The sequence below is a fragment of the Neoarius graeffei genome, chromosome 18 (assembly GCF_027579695.1).
Source record: "Neoarius graeffei isolate fNeoGra1 chromosome 18, fNeoGra1.pri, whole genome shotgun sequence".
Taxonomy (NCBI): domain Eukaryota; kingdom Metazoa; phylum Chordata; class Actinopteri; order Siluriformes; family Ariidae; genus Neoarius; species Neoarius graeffei.
In genome coordinates, this window is record NC_083586.1 from 3415943 (window position 1) to 3436039 (window position 20097).

Consider the following 20097-nt stretch of genomic DNA (forward strand, 5'->3'; position numbering starts at 1 on the left):
CAACAAAATGAAAATTGACAGCTACTTTTCCGGAAAACTCCTGGGTTCTCAACCATGGCCTAAGCATTTTAAAGGTCTTTAGACTTTAAGGCTGTCCCATATGGTCTAGTGGTTAGGATGCCTGGGTTTGAATCCTGATATAGGAATGTGTTTTTGTTGTGTCACCCTAGTTGCAAGTCATGTGACCTTGAGTGAAACCCTCATTCCATAGGCTCTCACTTTCAACCAGCCATTCTTCCTTTTGTTGCCAGGTGTCGTGACGGGACAAGAAGTCTGATGACAGAGCAGAAGATTCCAGGATTGACTCCTGGCTTACTCAGCTTAGCTCTTTCTTACCCCATCATGCAAGTTCCTGGGCCCGGTTGTTTGTGAACTCCAACAAAGCACAAAGACTGTACTCTGAATCTGACCACAGCAGCTGCTGTTCAGCGTTAAAGCTATTCTTAACACCATGGGCTCAAACCTATACAGGAAGAAAGGGTAAGTGTCTGGGTTTTCACTACACCAGGCCAAATGTGTACAAGCATATCCAGCTGTTCTTCCAACATCTGATTTCCTGGTAAAGAAAAAAACAAACATTATCAGGCTGTGTTAGTTCAGAGTGCCTCAGGGTGATTTTTTCATACACCAATCTGCATATTCATAAAGGAACCTCCTGTCTTGTCAATGCTCAAATGTCAAACAAATGAGCAAAATGTTCAACAAATTACATAGCAAACAAAAGACAGGACACATATGACCATTTCCTTCACAGAATCTGAACATGGTCATTGATGGAACTCCTGAATTGTTGGTGTTGCATTTATTTCAATTCATTGCCCAAAGCACTATATCAATAAAATTAAACAAAAGTGAATTATTGAAAGTTGCATTGAAGCTTGTTGACTGCGAACTGAGAAGTAGTCTCCCTACCTTTTATTTCTGTCTATGTTTGTGAGTGTGATTACCAACGTGGAATTGAACCAAATATCCAGTGTATTTGGGTTGTGGCATATTTTTCTGAATTAAAAAGGAAGTATAGTACAGATATGTATGAGGCCATCTTTATAGATAACATTAATATATAGTATTATTTTGGTGATCTTTCCCATCAAAATCAAATCAGACTGCAAGATCTTGAAAGAATTTAGGTGCAAATTTGCATTTAATAAGTACAAACTGTCTTGTTATGAGCAGAGAAAATGCAATCATGACAAAATATTTCATGATTTCAGTCTACACTTTACACTCACACACTGAGGTGAGAACTGTCATAATATCCTGAAAATGTCCCTTAATATCTTGGGAAAGGGTATCCAGCCAGGTTGTGCTTTTGTATTGAGCTTGTGCTCGTACTTATGAAAACTCAAGTTCAGATTTCAGAGTGGTGCCAACTCTGTCCCATCATGATATGGTATGGAACTTCTCCCCTCATGGTGCAGTGGTAGCGTGTCTGACACCAGATCAAAAATTTGAGTGTTTAAATTACATCATAGTCACATAATATGCTGCTGGGCTTTTTGCAAAGTTTTATGCAGAAACTTTCAGATGGACTCCAATCTCTTTGACGAGCATCCATTTTTTCAAGTTCATGCTGCAAGATAAGATTGCTCTACTAACAATTCTTTCACCAAATTATCATTCATAACAACATAATGTAATATGTTTCCAAAATTTGCCCATTGCTCTGGCTGAAAAAAATGCCTTAGCATACTGCTTGAGATGCTTTCAGAACAGAGGTTTCAGTGGGCTTCTTGAATAATGCCCTAGTTTCAGAATGTTTGAACCATAGAGTTTTCTGTTTAAGTACTGTAACTCAAATCTGTGTCAAATCACCAGGAAGTAATTCAAATGAATGTGACAGAACCAGGAAGTGATTCAAATTACTGTCATTAATCTGGAAGGTATTCAAATTAAAATAATAAAATGACTATTAATTGAATTTGATGTTATAGCAGTGCTGATGTTATAGCAGTGCTCCTCGTCATGGGAGGAGACCAGTAATTGATGATAAAAATCACATACACTACATAAATATATGCCTACATCTTGAAACGTCCATCTGCAACCCTACAGGGGGTAGAGGGTAAGGAATGTCAATATTTAAACATGTTCCCCCACCTAGATTTCTTTAGATTTTTTTTTCTGGAGTACTAGGCTATATATAGATACCAGTCATGCAAAAAGAAATTTTTTTCTAGGTCCGCCCATTTTAGTGCTAGATTCCCTAGGCTACATCCCTGAAAATATTATTTATTCATGTTTAATTTTTAATAAAGACTAATATCTATATAGAAATCTCTGGACCTTCAGTTACATCCATATCTAAACTAGATTAAAATGCTGACCTGTCTTGAACAGTCAAGGTTCTAAAATACATATTTGCATGGTACAGGTGCATGTCTGCATGCTATATATATATATATATTTTTTTTTTCATTGATTGCTTTCCAGAGAATACTAGTTCCATCCACCATGAAGAAAATTCGACAGCAGGAATACAAACGTAGGTGGGCTGCAGCCACTAGAACTTTGAAGAAGCCATGCAGAGACACATTTGTGGAAACTGACGAAAGTGACAAATTGTCTGACGAAGAGTGCATAGACCTGCATAATAATGGAGCATCATGTCCACCACTACCAGCATTACAAGTACAGGCAGAAACCAGGACAACAACTACAAACGAAGGTTCTACGACTACCAATGAATCAGAATTTGAAGATGCTGCTTCCGATGGTTACCCTGAGCTTCCAGATCATGATGATCATTCTGATGGTGGATGGGACTACATTGACGAACATGAAACAGTGTCATCAGATGCAGATTCAGAAAGCAAAAGTGATAGTTTTGAGGACAAAATATCATCCTGGGTGACAGAGTACCAAGTCAAACAAAATGCTGTGGACAGTCTTCTAAAAGTACTCAAGACATCTGGCCATCCTGATCTACCAAGTACAGCTCATACTTTGCTGCACACTGCTAGCCAGGTGGAAACTGAAGTCAAATCTGGAATGGACTATTATTATTTTGGATTGGCTAGTGAGCTGGTGAAACATTTGAAGATGTATCCACTGCATAAAAGAGCAGAAGTGGATAGAGTAGAACTTTCATTGAACATTGATGGCGTGCCATTGTTTAGAAGCTCAACTGTGTCATTGTGGCCAGTACTGTGTGCTGTAGTGAACATAAAGCCAATGACAGTCTTCCCTGTAGCCTTGACCTGTGGAAAATCCAAGCCCACTGATTTGGATTTCTTAAATGATACCATTCAAGATCAGATTCTTGAATTGGATTTCTTAAATGATACCATTCAAGATGATTCTTCAGCATAGTCTGCAAGATGGCAAGGAAACCATTCACGTCACCCTCAGATGCATAGTCTGTGATGCACCTGCAAGGGTCATGGTTAAAATGACGAAGTCATTTACTGGGTATTTTGGATGTGACAAATGTGCTCAGCGAGGTCAGTGGTTTGGATGGATAACCTACCCAGAAGTAGAAATCCTAGATCTTCGTACAGATTCATCATTTCGGAACCAGTTGAACGAAGAACATCACCATGGGGAATCTCTCCTATGTTTGCTACCCATTGATATGGTGAAATCGTTCCCTATAGACTATATGCATCAAGTGTGTTTGGGTTGCATGAAGAGGCTGTTACTTATATGGATGCGAGGTAGACGAGATGTGAGGCATTCAGCAGACCAGATCCATCAGATAAGTCTCCGGCTAGAGGGAATGAAAAAATGTATCCCCTCTACCTTCGCATGGAAACCACGCCTCTTGACAGATGTGGACTGGTGGAAAGCCACAGAATATAGACAATTCCTGCTCTATACAGGGAAAATAGCCTTGCATCGACTTCTTAGGCAGGACTTGTATGATCATTTCATGACTCTGAGTGTTGCCCTTTCTATCCTTGTGAGTCCTGAGCTTGCTCAAATGCACAGAGGCTATGCCAATGAACTGCTTGTGCACTTTGTTTCACAGGGCTGCAAGTTATATGGCAACGAGTTCCTTGTATACAATGTCCACTCTCTGCTTCATCTAGCTGATGAAGTGAAGGAGCATGGATATTTAGATGCCTGTTCAGCTTTTCCGTTTGAAAACTACAGTACATGCATGAGCTCAAAAAGCTCGTAAGATCAGGAAGAAGGCCAATGGCGCAAATTGTCAAAAGACTAAGTGAAAGGAGTACAAAGCCAGAACTAGCAGTGAAGGGCAACCCAACAGTATCAACAAGTCACCAAACAATTACTGCCTAATCATTCATGCTGCGAGGTGATTCATGCTGTCAACATGCCTGAGGACTCTTTCATGTGTCGAGTGTACAAACATTCTGAAGCCATCTTCACTGAGCCATGTGATTCTCGCATCATTGGGGTGTATAGTGTGCATAGGAGAAATGCACACATGAGAGTTATTTCTGCAGAACACTTGACCATGCGTGCTATCAGAGTAGAGCATGATGATACAGGAAAATCAACATTCATGAGGCTCTTGCATGAACAGGCATATACTAGTAGGTCTGTTTGAAAATAGCAGTGTAGCATTAATTATGCAAATAGTAAACTAGACTACTAGCCAATTAATGCATGACATAGATACAAAGTGACTTGGACAAATGTTTGTGGGTCTCTTAATTATTGCATTAATAACCTTAATTTGTCTCATCTCATCTCATCTCATTATCTGTAGCCGCTTTATCCTTCTACAGGGTCGCAGGCAAGCTGGAGCCTATCCCAGCTGACTACGGGCGAAAGGCGGGGTACACCCTGGACAAGTCGCCAGGTCATCACAGGGCTGACACATAGACGCAGACAACCATTCGCACTCACATTCACACCTACGGTCAATTTAGAGTCACCAGTTAACCTAACCTGCATGTCTTTGGACTGTGGGGGAAACCGGAGCACCCGGAGGAAACCCACGCGGACACGGGGAGAACATGCAAACTCCACACAGAAAGGCCCTCGCCGGCCCCGGGGCTCGAACCCAGGACCTTCTTGCTGTGAGGCGACAGCGCTAACCACTACACCACCGTGCCGCCCACCTTAATTTGTGAACCTCACAAATGTTTGTGGGTCTCTTAATTATTGCATTAATAACCTTAATTTGTGAACCTCAACTCCATTTTTGTAATATGCTTTTGTTTTTCAAGATGTACGTTGTGGTGGAGTTCCTGAGCAAACGTGGTGCAGTTTCTGTTGTGCCAGTGATCTGGACAGGCACGGAAGCCGAGGTATGCAGGAAAGATTTGTTATGGATTTTAACCTAAAGTACCGGTAACAATAACCAATGACTGTCACTACTTCCCTTACTCAAGACAAACCTAAGAGCTGTGATCCCTTTTTGTTTTTGTACCTAGGGTCATTTCTGCTACTGGCCACCCAGCTCAGTAGCAAGCTGCTCGAGTAGACAGGGATGTGATTTTTCCGCGAATTCGCGGAATTCCGCTTTTTTCACCTCAAAATTAAAAAAAAAAAAATTTTCCGATTTTTCTCTCAAAAATCCGCATTCATATCCTATTCGTTCCGACTTTCAGTAATTCCGTCATTGAGATGAAACGAGGTACGTGATTGGCCCATCGCTCTGTAACAACCAATGAACGCGCTTGTTAGATAGCTGTACATAAGCTCGTTTCAAACAAAGAGTTGAAAGATGGCAGCCACTGTGATCAAGCGTAAAGATGCACCTGATCATCAGTTTGGTGTGTGTTTTTAAAGTAAATAAACATGGGGAAGAAGAAAAAACAACCCAGCTCATTTCTTTCCCCATAATAAACCCGTGAGTGGTGATGGTGTCACTGCACGTGCGACAGTTGGGTATGTTTTCGCGGAGTGACGAAGGTTGCCGTGGCAACGGGGCCTCGCGCCATCTGTTGCTTCCTGGATGCGCTTGCGCACGCTATGAAAGCTGTGGCGAAAAGGTTAGCATCGGAGGCTAAACCTTCTGAGGAGAAAAGAAGGGGCGATTTTTATTTCAGTTTGTTTTAGTTACGTCCAAAGAAACAGCAGTTTAAATCACAGCTCTAGTTTACAAATCAAAATGGTTACTCAGTGAAAACAAAACAAAAGCTAGAGAGAGGGGGAGCGGTGTAGAGAGAGGGGGAGCGGTGTAGCGAGAGGGGGAGTGGTGTAGAGAGAGGGGGAGCGGTGTAGAGAGAGGGGGAGCGGTGGGAGTTTAACCCGGGAAAGTGAGTCTGTGAGGCAGCAGTGATGCTTGACCCCTCCCCCCTCCTGCCTCCTCTCACTTTACCTCAGAGTCTCTGCCAACTTCATCACAGATTATTTCACCTTTTTCACTCGAAGTTACTTTTAATTTTCGCTCAAAACTTTTCCCACAGCGTGGATGTAAGGTAATTATACACAGTTTTGATTTGTTTATTCAATATTAAAATGTTAGTGTAAATAATACATACTTGCCAACTTTTCAAAATTCTCATGAGGGAAAAAAGTGCATGAAAGACATTTTCAGTTGGCCGAGGGTCTGATGCGCGGTTGAAATGATAAAAACAGTGGAGCCCAATTAATTGCAAACACATTTTTTGTGAATGTTGTTTAGTGAAAAAGTGATTTTTATTCTTGCATATGAAAATCCTCAAGTGAGTGAACACTGTACAGTTCTGTATATGAGTCAATTTCACAGAAAACGTATCTTTTTTGTCCGGACGTGTTTTGTTTACATTTTGAGATTTCTAAAACCTTTTTATGGTCTCGTATGATAAAACATTATCCGTTCTACCTTGCATTTCAAAATTTGACTACTTTGGTTCATAAATGTGTATTTTGTAGCAAATTTTAGGGTCGAAAATGAGCAAAAATGGCTGTTCCACTGAAAAGAGACTTTTTTTCAGACATGATTCTTAATGTTAGACAAAGGTGGAATTGAAACTTTTTCATGTTCAACGACAAGACTGTGGAAACCACAATGGACATATGTCATCACAAATTGAAAATGCCATTAAGAAAAGAGATTTTTTCGATGTTTTGTTAATTTTTGTACCTGTCCCAGAGGTTTGTGTCAGTTCTGTTACCGTGATTAATCACATAACAAAAATAAATGCTCCCAAAAGCTATTATTGAAATTATTTGTTGCCAAGGATCTACATATTCTCACCTTTTATATGGATGGCAGAATGAACTGAATCTGAGAATATTTAGTAAAAATTTCAGTTTTGGTAAGTAGTCTATGCATGACTAATTTTTTTGTGTCAATCCTGTTACCCTGTCTAAACGGGGTGTGCAGTAACTTAATCAAATATTAGAAGTTGCCATACATAAGAAGCAAACCGGGAGACTACCAGGAGCAATAGAGTTTAATAAATAATGGTGGATGAATTCTTATGTTGCATCATGTTTGTTTGAAAAGGCACATTTAGGTATGTTCAACTTCTGCAGTAATTGAAATTATAAATTTTGTTTTTCCTTATACAATTTTCTAATTATTCTAATGCAGATGATTTAATTTAGAATGACATTTTTAGGTTTCATGTTTTGGCTTTTTGTCAGTTAAGAATTATTGAATTTACTATAGGGGCCCAGAGTTGCATGTTGACCATTAAATTGGCTTGAATTTGTTAATCATGACAAGTTTTTTCTTGTGTGTTTGCTTGCCATTTTAGTACAATTTTTAAGTCAGAAAACCCAGAACCCAGGAGCTTCGGGGGGCTTCGCCCCCCCTTGTCCTCCCACCAGGGCGCTGCCCTGGACCAGCTGGGGGCCTGCAGCCCCCAGACCCCCGGGTAAAATTTTCAGATAATTTCACCAGCCCCAAATCACATTCCTGAGTAGAGTCCGGCAATGTGAGGAACCTGACAAGCAACGCTGGAAAAGGGTGCCAGTCAGGATCTTTGCGAACACCTTTACTGGCAAGGAGTCTCTCCTTTTATGACTAATGTAATAGACTGGAGTAATTCGCTGCTGCATGTACAGATGGAATAACATTAATTTTCTATGCAAGAACATTCAATTTTGTGAACATCTTATTCAGTATATCATTCTGGCTACTTTATTGTAGAGAGCTACAGTATGAGAAAGCCCTCTGGTTTGAGCAACAGGCTGAGGATACCTCAAACATCGAGTCTGATCCTGAGACGGGCCCAGGCAAGAGGACACGCCGGACACCAGAATGTTTCTGAACTCGAGAGACAGACCATGAATCAGTAGATGCCAATGGTGATGGTGAGTACTGGTCAAATGCTTTTCATCTTTTTTCATCATATTTGTGTTTCATTACAAGGCATGTGTATTGAAGACTGGACAATACTAAAATGAACTAGAAGAATTATTTTTTGTAAACAAAAACTGAAAACATATCCCCCCTTGACAGCAGTAAGTCTTGCAATTCAACAAAATTCAGTTGTTTTGGAAATGTCTGAATTTTGTGATGTTTGGCTGATTTTTAGTTGAAGATGATGAGCTACCAACACCAAGGAAGAGAATGAAAGAGGACTATGTTGTGCCCATGCCCAATCCTCCCACTTTTGAAGGGGCAACCACTTCTTCACGCCGCTCATCTGCCAACAGGATCAGGCAGAGCACATCGGGGTCACAGAGGACCAGGCAGTCGTGCTCACCAACCCCCCTGAGGCAGAGCACATCAGGGACCAGGTAGGGCCAATGATTTTCTGTTTCAAAAATTGATGTTTTCTGTTTCAGAAAAGTGCAATTCCATTTCATTTAGTACATTTGCATATAAAAATTCCATTTCGGGCACTTTCAGGTATTTTCACCCAGGTATTTACATTTTAGTAATGGGACCTTGTAGTGTTGCCAAAACATTAAACACATTAAATACTGAGTATAAGTTACTTTAAGATGTCAAAATTGCTGTAGAGATAGCAGAAGGCTTTGAAATATGAAATTGATTATTTGCCTCCAAAACCCCAAATTCCGTTAATTCCGTTTCGTTACTGGTAATAACAGAATATCATTGGCCCTAACCAGGCAATCACGCTCAACAATCCCCCCGAGGCAGAACGCATCAGGGACTAGGCAGTCTCGCTCAACAACCCCCCCGAGGCAGAGCACATCAGGGACCAGGCAGTCTCGCTCAACCCCTCTGAGGCAGAGCACATCAGGGACCAGGCAGCCATGCTCACCAACCCCCCCCCCCGGGGCCGAGCACATCAGGGACCAGGCAGTCGCGCTCAACCCCTCTGAGGCAGAGCACATCAGGGACCAGGCAGTCCCGCTCAACAACCCCCCGAGGCAGAGCACATCAGGGACCAGGCAGTCCCGCTCAACAACCCCCTGGAGGCAGAGCACATCAGGGACCAGGCAGCCGTGCTCACCAACCCCCTGGAGGCAAAGCCCGTCGATGGAGACACCTAAGAGAAGCACTCCTGCCTCAAGAGAGCAGAGGATTGAGAATGAAAGTGAGTCATATTTTGCATATATTCTGAATCATTAAGGTTGATGTTATTGATCATGACCATAGTGCTATTTGCTTGTGAACAACACATCTATTTCACATGGTGGCATGTCATATTTTTTATCTTTGCAGTCGTCCAGCTGAAAATTAAGGTTCAAACTCTACTTGAAAACCAAGGAGAAATCCTGCACCTTCACAGGAGGATGTCGGCCAACTCTCTTGATGGCGGTGAGCCTGTAGAAATTGAGGACCTCATCCCCCAGCCACTGTGTACCAAACACGAGCTCCAGGAGCTCTGTGACAAGTTGGAACAGGACGACACATACAGGGGCAAAATGGTAACTATTACTTGTAAATGGTAAATCTATCCACTATAAATGACGAGTCCTCTAGATGGATCTAATCTGCTGGTATTATTTATTATATTTTTAGCTGTGTACTGTGTACTCACCTCACTCTAAAATGACTTCCATGAAATGAATGGCAAACTAATGGGTAAATAAGTAGAGATGAAAAATTCTTTGAAATAATTGACTAATGTTTATTTTCTTGTTTTATTTCACATAGATAAAGGCCCTGGCTGCCTTGGGAGGACGTGACATACCAGAAGGGATAAGATTGATGTGCCGCCACATTGCAGAAAACTGGCTGTGGGAGCAGTACAGCATGAAGGGGAGGAAAGACAAAGTGTCTTTTCAGAACCTGCGGTTATGCAGGGTATTAGTCAGTAAGTATTTTTTGATATTGTCAGGACACACATAGGCTGAATCAACTTTTAGATACTGACAATAAGAAGATGCCTACTGTCCTTAATCATTTAATTTTGTTTACATTATTTCAGAGGCTGCAATCTTTGCATACAAAAAGAAGAATCTGACAAAAGAAGATGTGCTTCAAGAAGTCGCCGATGTCATGAAGTATGTAGCCCACAGGCCTGGAGGGTCTAAGTACAAGCCGCCAAAGGTGAATAACAAACCCCCAAAATAAATTAATAATATAAAAGGGAAAGAAAAGGACACATACATACAAACATGCATACCTTGTGGTGTAACATTTTAAAATCAGTTGTCGACTCGTATGTTATTTGGTTATAAATTGGTGTGTTATTCAGTTATTTTTTCATTGGTTTATTACAGAATAAAACCCAGAATGGAGGACCTCAACTAGATGACAGCAACACCGAGAATGATGCCTAGACAGCAGTTGACTAGACAGCAATTGACTAATGAACATGCAGGGACTAATTTGTTTAAAATGAACATAATGGCTTAATTTCTGGTAGATCAGATTAATGTGACACTGTCTTTGCTTACTGTTGTAGTGAATATATAATAAAGAACAATTAGTCCAAACCCTAATTATAATTATGATTATTTATTTCCATTAAACAGAAATCAAAAGCTGGTTCCTAAATAATGTTCTAAAGAGGTTCTCAGTATGTCCTGTTCTAACGTTCTGGCCAAACGTTCTGCAAACCAAACAAAAACTCCACACCCTAACATTCCCTGAATGTTACAGGGTAATGTTCTCGCAACTTAATAGCAACGTTCTCCTAACGTTCTTAAAACGTTCAATTGTTAGATCTACAACCCCGATTCCAAAAAAGTTGGGACAAAGTACAAATTGTAAATAAAAACGGAATGCAAGAATTTATAAATCTCAAAAACTGATATTGTATTCACAATAGAACATACAGTAGACAACATATCAAATGTCGAAAGTGAGACATTTTGAAATTTCATGCCAAATATTGGCTCATTTGGAATTTCATGACAGCAACACATCTCAAAAAAGTTGGGACAGGGGCAATAAGAGGCTGGAAAAGTTAAAGGTACAAAACAGGAACAGCTGGAGGACTAAATTGCAACTCATTAGGACAATATGGCGGTGCATGATGAGGATGCTGCGGCTACAAGCTCTCCCTACCTGTGCACATTTTTTAAATGTTTTTTGTGTGTATTTTTACGTGTTGTTCGTCTGGACCGGACTTCAATATCCACTACAACCGTATGGACTTACTGGACATCGGTTTCCAGCAGAAAATGACGGTTTGTAGCGACTTCCATCGCATGCACAACATTCCGGACGAGATAGCGAGACCAGCAGGGTCTCCGTGGATTGTTATCGGGTCTGGTAGGCGAAGGAGGCGGCGTCGGGAGAGGAAGCAAAAGCGAGGCTGCAGAGCCAGCCTGTTGACTAAGCTCAGAAAACAGCCATTCAAACCTCCACTGCCAAGCCTCTACCTCTCCAACGCCAGATCCATGGTAAACAAGACGGACGATTTGGAATTACAGCTGGCTGGAAATCGTTACGTTCGAGAATGCTGCACGTTAATCATCACAGAGACGTGGCTACATCCACAAATACCCGACGCTTCGGTGCAGCTAGCAGGCCGCACGCTACACAGATCAGACAGGACCAGCGACTCTGGGGGAAAAAAAGAAGTGGTGGGCTTTGCATCTACGTGAATCAAGGTTGGTGTAACAATAGCACTGTACTGGACAGACATTGTTCCCCGGACTTAGAATTCATGTCGGTGAGATGCAGACCCTTCTTTCTGCCCAGAGAGCTAGCCACCGTTATCATCACTGCCGTCTACATACCACCGGATGCTAATGTAAGAACCGCTCTCTTTCTACTGCTTGATGCCATAAACAATCTCCAGCGTGCCTACCCAAATGGTGCGCACATCATCGCAGGAGATTTTAATCAGGCAAATCTCAAAACTGTTTTACCGAAATTTCACCAGCACGTGAAATGTTCAACAAGGGAGGATAAAACTTTAGATCATGTGTACTCTAACCTTAAGAGTGCATACAGAGCCATACCCCTCCCTCACCTGGGACAGTCAGATCACCTCTCACTGTTCCTGGCTCCAGCATACAGTGGTGCTTGAAAGTTTGTGAACCCTTTAGAATTTTCTATATTTCTGCATAAATATGACCTAAAACATCATCAGATTTTCACACAAGGCCTAAAAGTAGATACAGAGAACCCAGTTAAACAAATGAGACAAAAATATTATACTTGGTCATTTATTTATTGAGGAAAATGATCCAATATTACATATCTGTTAGTGGCAAAAGTATGTGAACCTTTGCTTTCAATATCTGGTGTGACCCCCTTGTACAGCAATAATTGCAACTACACATTTCTGGTAACTGTTGATCAGTCCTGCACACCGGCTTGGAGGAATTTTAGCCCATTCCTCCGTACAGAACAGCTTCAACTCTGGGATGTTGGTGGGTTTCCTCACATGAACTGCTCGCTTCAGGTCCTTCCACAACATTTCCATTGGATTAAGGTCAGGACTTTGACTTGGCCGTTCCAAACCATTAACTTTATTCTTCTTTAACCATTTTTGGTAGAATGACTTGTGTGCTTAGGGTCATTGTCTTGCTGCATGACCCACCTTTTCTTGAGATTCAGTTCATGGAGAGATGTCCTGACATTTTTCTTTAGAATTTGCTGGTATAATTCAGAATTCATTGTTCCATCAATGATGGTAAGCCGCCCTGGCCCAGATGCAGCAAAACAGGCCCAAACCATGATACTCCCACCACCATGTTTCACAGATGGGATAAGGTTCTTATGCTGGAATGCAGTGTTTTCCTTTCTCCAAACATAACACTCCTCAATTAAACCAAAAAGTTCTAGTTTGGTCTCATCCATCCACAAAACATTTTTCCAATAGCCTTCTGGCTTGTCCATGTGATCTTTAGCAAACCAGATGAGCAGCAATGTTCTTTTTGGAGAGCACTGGATTTCTCCTTGCAACCCTGCCATGCACACCATTGTTGTTCAGTGTTCTCCTGATGGTGGACTCATGAACATTAACATTAGCCAATGTGAGAGAGGCCTTCAGTTGCTTAGAAGTTACCGTGCGGTCCTTTGTGACCTTGCCAACTATTACACGCCTTGCTCTTGGAGTGATCTTTGTTGGTCAACCACTCCTGGGGAGGGTAACAATGGTCTTGAATTTCCTCCATTTGTACACAATCTGTCTGATTGTGGATTGGTGGAGTCCAAACTCTTTAGAGATGGTTTTGTAACCTTTTCCAGCCTGATGAGCATCAACAACGCTTTTTCTGAGGTCCTCAGAAATCTCTTTTGTTCGTGCCATGATACACTTCCACAAACATGTGTTGTGAAGATCAGACTTTGATAGATCTCTGTTCTTTAAATAAAACAAGGATGCCCACTCACACCTGATTGTCATCCCATTGATTGAAAACATCTGACTCGAATTTCACCTTCAAATTAACTGCTAATCCTAGAGGTTCACATACTTTTGCCACTCACAGATATGTAATATTGGATCATTTTTCTCAATAAATAAATGACCAAGTATAATATTTTTATCTCATTTGTTTAACTGGGTTCTCTTCATCTACTTTTAGGACTTGTATGAAAATCTGATGATGTTTTAGGTCATATTTATGCAGAAATATCGAAAATTCTAAAGGGTTCACAAACTTTCAAGCGCCACTGTACACCCCCCTCAGCCGATAAACAAAGCCCAAAAGACAGACAATTATCACCTGGCCTGACGACACCCTCCCCCGACTCCAGGACTGCTTTGAACAAACACAATGGGAGACTTTCCACCATGAGGACCTGGCCACATTCACAGACACAGTACTGTCTTACATCAAGTACTGCATGGGTATGGTCACTGTGGAAAAGACCATCCAGGTGTACCCAAACTAAAAACCGTGGATGACCAGCCAGGTCCGCTCACTTCTCCGGGCCCACGATGCAGCCTTCAGATCCGGTGACAGAGCACTCTACAGCACAGCTTGTGCCAACCTGAGGAGAGGCATCAAGGCCGCCAAAGCAGACTACAAGGGGAAGATAGAAGGGCAACTCAACAAACCCCGACAGGTGTGGCAGAGCATACAGTCCCTCACTAACAACAAGGGCTGTGCCATGACACCTGGGGATTCAGACGCGGCACTGGCAGAGGAGCTAAACAGCTTTTTTGCCCGCTTTGAGTCCCAAGCTCAGAACTCAGTCACACCACCCCAACCCCCACTACAACCCACACCAACCTCTGACACCACCCCACTCACTGTGGAGGTGGAGGATGTGAGACGTGTGCTCCGTGCTGTCAACCCCAAAAAGGCCACAGGACCGGATGGAGTACCAGGGAAAGTACTCAAGGCATGTGCTGACCAGCTAGCACCAGTCTTCACTGACATTTTCAATCTGTCACTGGAATAAGCCAACATCCCAGCCTGCCTAAAATCGGCCACCATCATCCCAGTCCCCAAAAAGTCACCCACAACCAACCTCAACGACTTCCGCCCAGTAGCACTCACTCCAGTCATCACAAAGTGCTTTGAAAAACTGGTGATGAGACACATCAAAGCCTGTCTCCCCCCCACCCTTGACCCACAACAGTTTGCATACTGGCCAAACAGATCCACTGAAGATGCAATAACCACCGCCCTCCACACTGCACTGAGCCACCTCGAGAAAAGGGGGAGCTATGTCAGGATGCTCTTCATTGACTACAGCTCAGCCTTTAACACAATAATACCAGACATTCTTATCCCCAAGTTGGCCAACCTGGGGCTCCCACCCTCCACCTGCTCCTGGATTAAGGACTTTCTGGTCAACCGACCCCAGCACGTGAAGCTGGGTCCCCACCTCTCATCCGTCCGCATGCTCAGCACCGCCTCACCCCAAGACTGTGTGCTGAGCCCACTACTCTACTCACTCTACACACATGACTGCAGACCCACCCACCCTGAGAACATCATTGTGAAATTCGCAGATGACACAACGGTGGTGGGGATGATCACAGAGGGGAACGAGGTGGCCTACAGAGATGAGGTCCTTAGACTCAGTGAGTGGTGTGCCTTCAACAACTTGGCGCTGAACATCTCCTAAACTAAGGAACTCATCCTGGACTTCCGACGGAACAAAGCCACCCCTGCCCCCCTGTACATCAACGGCAAAAGCATGGAGCGAGTGGAGTCCTTAAAATTCTTTGGGGTCAACATCTCTGCTGACCTCTCCTGGGCAGCCAACACCACTGCACTGGTTAAAAAGGCACAGCAGAGACTACACTTCCTGAGAGTGCTCAGGAAGGAGCAACTTGACACGAACCTGCTGGTGACCTTCTACTGGTCAGCCATTGAGAGCCTGCTGACCTATTCTGTGTCAGTGTGGCACTCAAGCTGCACAGAAGCGGACAGAAAAAGACTGCAGAGGGTGACTAACACAGCACAAAAGATCATCGGCTGCCCTCTACCTCCCTTGTCCACCATCTACAACTCCCGGTGCCTAGGCAGGGCAAAGAGCATCATAAAAGACTATACACACCCTGGCTTCCACCTCTTTGACCTGTTGCCCTCTGGCAGGCACTACAGGGCCATACCAGCCCAAACAAACAGACTCAGGGACAGTTTCTTTCCAAGAGCTGTCACAATACTTAACTCAAGTTTGCACTGAGGAACTGTCATGCATGAACACCACTGACAAGGTCACTATCACCACAATGCTGCTAACCACTTGATCTCAAACTTAGTCTCTCCTTGTCAGACTGTAAACTGTCATATTTGCACTGTAAATGTCACAAGACTGTTATATTGCACTATCATACCAAGTCAGATCATCTGTTTTTTAGTTGCCTACATACTGAAAATAGGCGTCTGTACATGCCAATGCTACCTCTATCACTTGATGCAGCTAGTCACTTTATTCTCAACCCTGTTCCCACTATGCACCTGTGTTCCTTCAGGGACTTGCACAAGTTTATGTATAGTTTATGTATAGTTGTCAATAGTTTTTTAGTAGTAGTTTTATATTAGTTTATTGTACATATTTTCCTATGTATATTTTAGTATTTATGTGTGCACTTTATGGTGAAGCTTTAAATCTCATTGTACTTGTATAATGACAATAAAGGCTTTCTATTCTATTCTATTCTATTCAATTGGCAATAGGTCATTAACATGACTGGGTATAAAAAGAGCATCTTGGAGTGGCAGCGGCTCTCAGGAGTAAAGATGGGAAGAGGATCACCAATACCCCTAATTCTGCGCCGACAAATAGTGGAGCAATATCAGAAAGGAGTTCAACAGTGTAAAATTGCAAAGAGTTTGAACATATCATCATCTATAGTGCATAATATCATCAAAAGATTCAGAGAATCTAGAAGAATCTCTGTGCGTAAGGGTCAAGGCCGGAAAACCATACTGGGTGCCTGTGATCTTCAGGCCCTTAGACGGCACTGCATCACATACAGGCATGCTTCTGTATTGGAAATCACAAAATGGGCTCAGGAATATTTCCAGAGAACATTATCTGTGAACACAATTCACCATGCCATCTGCCGTTGCCAGCTAAAACTCTGTAGTTCAAAGAAGAAGCCATATCTAAACATGATCCAGAAGCACAGACATCTTCTCTGGGCCAAGGCTCATTTAAAATGGACTGTAGCAAAGTGGAAAACTGTTCTGTGGTCAGACGAATCAAAATTTGAAGTTCTTTATGGAAATCAGGGATGGCGTGTCATTCAGACTAAAGAGGAGAAGGACGACCCAAGTTGTTATCAGCGCTCAGTTCAGAAGCCTGCATCTCTGATGGTATGGGGTTGCATTAGTGCATGTGGCATGGGCAGCTTACACATCTGGAAACACACCATCAATGCTGAAAGGTATATCCAAGTTCTAGAGCAACATATGCTCCCATCCAGACGACGTCTCTTTCAGGGAAGACCTTGCATTTTCCAACATGACAATGCCAAACCACATACTGCATCAATTACAGCATCATGGCTGCATAGAAGAAGGGTCCGGGTACTGAACTGGCCAGCCTGCAGTCCAGATCTTTCACCCGTAGAAAACATTTGGCGCATCATAAAACAGAAGATACGACAAAAAAGACCTAAGACAGTTGAGCAACTAGAATCCTACTATGGGGCGCCATTTGTAAAGCATGTCCGTGCTGAAAATTTCAGCAACATTTTGTCCCATTTAGCTTAAAACAGTGTTTTAAAAACGGTGTGAATTTTTCAGACTCCCCTTTTTGCACATTTATAACAATATTTGTCATCTTAGAGATATTTTAAATAGTTATATCTAAATGTTAAATGTTACAAATAAATGTTAAATGTTAAACCTAAATGTAAAAATATATGTTAAATTTAAATATAAATATAAAAATTAAAAGTTAATGTTAAAAGTAAATGTTAAATCTAAATATTAAATCTAAATCTAAATGTTAAATCTAAATGTTAAATCTAAATGTTAAATCTAAATCTATATTTAAATCTAAATCTAAATGTTAAATCTAAATGTTGAATCTAAATGTTTCTGCTGAAACTAAATATTTAGCTAATATGCAAATAATTTAATATGCATAATAACTAATGTGCAAATTCCAGATGACCACAACAACCAGCCACAAGGGGGCACACTATTACCGACTTTGACACAAGAGTTCTTCTTTCTCTCCAGTCCGCTGGTCTGGAAACAGAATCTAGCAACTCAACTGTTCGTGTGCACATGGACATGGTCAAGTGTGGTCGGTTGTCTTCGTGCCCACTGTTATAATAACTGGCAAACATGTCGGACTCATTGGCAGAAAGCATCGGCAGAGCAGTTCTGGCGGCTATTCAAAACTTCTCTGCAGGGACGACAGCAACAGCAAACCCCACAGGGCTACCACAGGCCAGCTTGGTAAGTGTCTAGCTGCTAGCTGCTACTGTGTATGTGTTTTCCAAATCAGGTGTCATTCTTAGTCACTGAATCACTCTGACCTCTTCAGAAAATCAGCAGTGGCCATAGGTGTGTGTTTAGTCATGTTGAAAAACAATGACCAAGGGCATGGAGTGATGGTGACATCTTTGCTATTCTTGGAGAAATACATCTATGTATTCATGATCCCATCAATGAAAACAGCTCTCAAACACCAGCAGCACTCATGCAACCCCACAGAAGGGCACAATCCCTACCTTTCACTGTAGGCACCATGCATTTTTTCATATCCTTCATCTTTCCAATTCCATACAGTTTTTATGACATCAGTTCTAAAAAGATCGATTTTGGGCTCATTGCTCCAGATTATGAGTCCCAGTAGCCTTCATTTTTGTCAGAATTAGACCTGGCAAACTCTAGGCAGGGTTTTTTTTGTGACTGGGCTTTAGGAGAGGCTTCTTTAGTGGACATCACGCACACACACCATTCCTTTTCAATGTGCGGTGTATTGTGTCATGGGAAATAATCACCCCAGTTTAGATTTCTACTTCCTTAGATAATTGCAGTGAACTTGCATACCGACTTTTCTTCAACCATTCTCATCAAAAGATGCTCCTGACGAGGTGTTTAAGTCTGTGGCCCACCTGGACGTCTCTGTGAGACCACTGCAGATCCATCTGTCCTAAAGTTTTGGACCAATTTACATAATGTTTTGACTGATAAGTAAAGCTTTGATGGTCTCCTAATATCATTGACCTTTCTGGTGTAAAACGAATGATTTTCTTTCTCCGTTTTTTTATCCTTTCTCTTCCATGTGGTGCCATTGCTTATAGCAAGAAATGGGAAGAGGTTTGCTCTATGTAACAACTCTTTTATAGCCAATTGTCTGATGGAAAACTGTGTGATGAGTCCTTAAACTCAACTTATATTGAATGCTTGTTCAATTATTAAAATGAATCTTTTCTCTGAAACTTTCATTGGGGTGTACTCATTTCTGCACCACCCTAATTTGCCTAAAACTGAAAAAATATGTAATACAGGTTGGCCATATTATGAACCTTACTTTTATGTTGTAAGTTCAACAGATATTGTACTAAACTTAGTCTCTGCATAATGTGGGAGATATACTGTATTTTGTGTTTATTGAAATATCATTCACAATGTTACTTAACAAAACTTAATGCAGAGCACTATATATTATACGATAAGGCATTCCAGGAAACGTAATCCTTTACAAGTCATGAAGCTGAGCCCATCTAATGTGTATGGCCCACAAACAAAATTATAGTTTGCTTCTAGGAATATAATTGCCTTTTCATCAAAATACATATACAGTAATCCATTTAGTCAGCCAATCATGTTTCTTAAACATTAGTATTTATCTATCTTTCTCTGAGTCAACATTATTGTCCCTTTGCTTTCAGACAAAGAGCTGAGAGACACATTTGGGGACAGAACTCTAACAAAGGATGAGGAGGACTTCCTGAAGGCTCTGAGCCCTGGTCACATCCTGGCGTTTGCTACGGGGAGCAGCAAAGTCCCAGCCATTGGTTTTCATCCATCTCCTAAATTAATATTCATTCATGATGACAACAAAAATCTTCCCATTGCACACACTTGTGCAAATGAGCTACTTCTTTTTGTGAACACAAAAACAATGGCTGATGATGATGAATTCAACTACTACTTCCTCGTAGCACTAATGAATGGCTCTGTATTCAGTACCATTTAAACAAATGTCAGGGTCTTACCTTTTTATACTGGTACTCTGAAAACAGTTGTTAAATCTCAATATCAAACGTTTGTGATCTCTTTTTTTTTTTACTAAGTAGTGTTACTATGCATATTAAGGTACATGTTTTTTATAATACATTAAAACTTGTTACTCAGGGTAAAATTCAGGGAAAGAGTACTGCAATGTAGTTGTCCATCTTTTTTTCCACTTTATTGTAGCACTATTATTGCGTTCTTCATTCTTCATCTCACTGTCAGCAATATGTAATGTATAAAATATACTTTTTTTTACGAAGTAGT

General features: G+C 41.6%; 2 protein-coding genes and 1 long non-coding RNA gene across 3 annotated transcripts in view; 2 read left to right on the forward strand and 1 right to left on the reverse strand.

The window, feature by feature from the left end:
- Nucleotides 1-20097, reverse strand: part of LOC132865856 (zinc finger protein 850-like) — a 1522149-nt gene that overhangs the window by 119077 nt on the left and 1382975 nt on the right. The gene's annotated exons all lie outside the window — the stretch shown is intronic.
- On the forward strand, nucleotides 8030-9010 carry LOC132866567 (uncharacterized). Its single transcript, XR_009650590.1, has 3 exons — nucleotides 8030-8163; nucleotides 8388-8592; nucleotides 8929-9010. It is a non-coding gene; the product is annotated as an uncharacterized LOC132866567 (long non-coding RNA).
- On the forward strand, nucleotides 9094-10639 carry LOC132866568 (uncharacterized). The gene is made up of 5 exons (XM_060899385.1): nucleotides 9094-9359; nucleotides 9488-9693; nucleotides 9923-10082; nucleotides 10197-10318; nucleotides 10492-10639. Exons 1-5 carry the CDS (start codon nucleotides 9302-9304, stop codon nucleotides 10549-10551), a joined length of 606 nt encoding a protein of 201 aa, XP_060755368.1. The 5' UTR covers nucleotides 9094-9301; the 3' UTR covers nucleotides 10552-10639.

Excerpts from the sequence above, each read along its gene's own strand:
- LOC132866568 (XM_060899385.1), top strand. The coding sequence starts at position 9,302 with ATGGAGACACCTAAGAGAAGCACTCCTGCCTCAAGAGAGCAGAGGATT. Across the intron at positions 9,360-9,487 it reads GCAGAGGATTGAGAATGAAA|TCGTCCAGCTGAAAATTAAG; the intron begins GTGAGTCATATT and ends TTATCTTTGCAG. Across the intron at positions 10,319-10,491 it reads CTAAGTACAAGCCGCCAAAG|AATAAAACCCAGAATGGAGG; the intron begins GTGAATAACAAA and ends GGTTTATTACAG.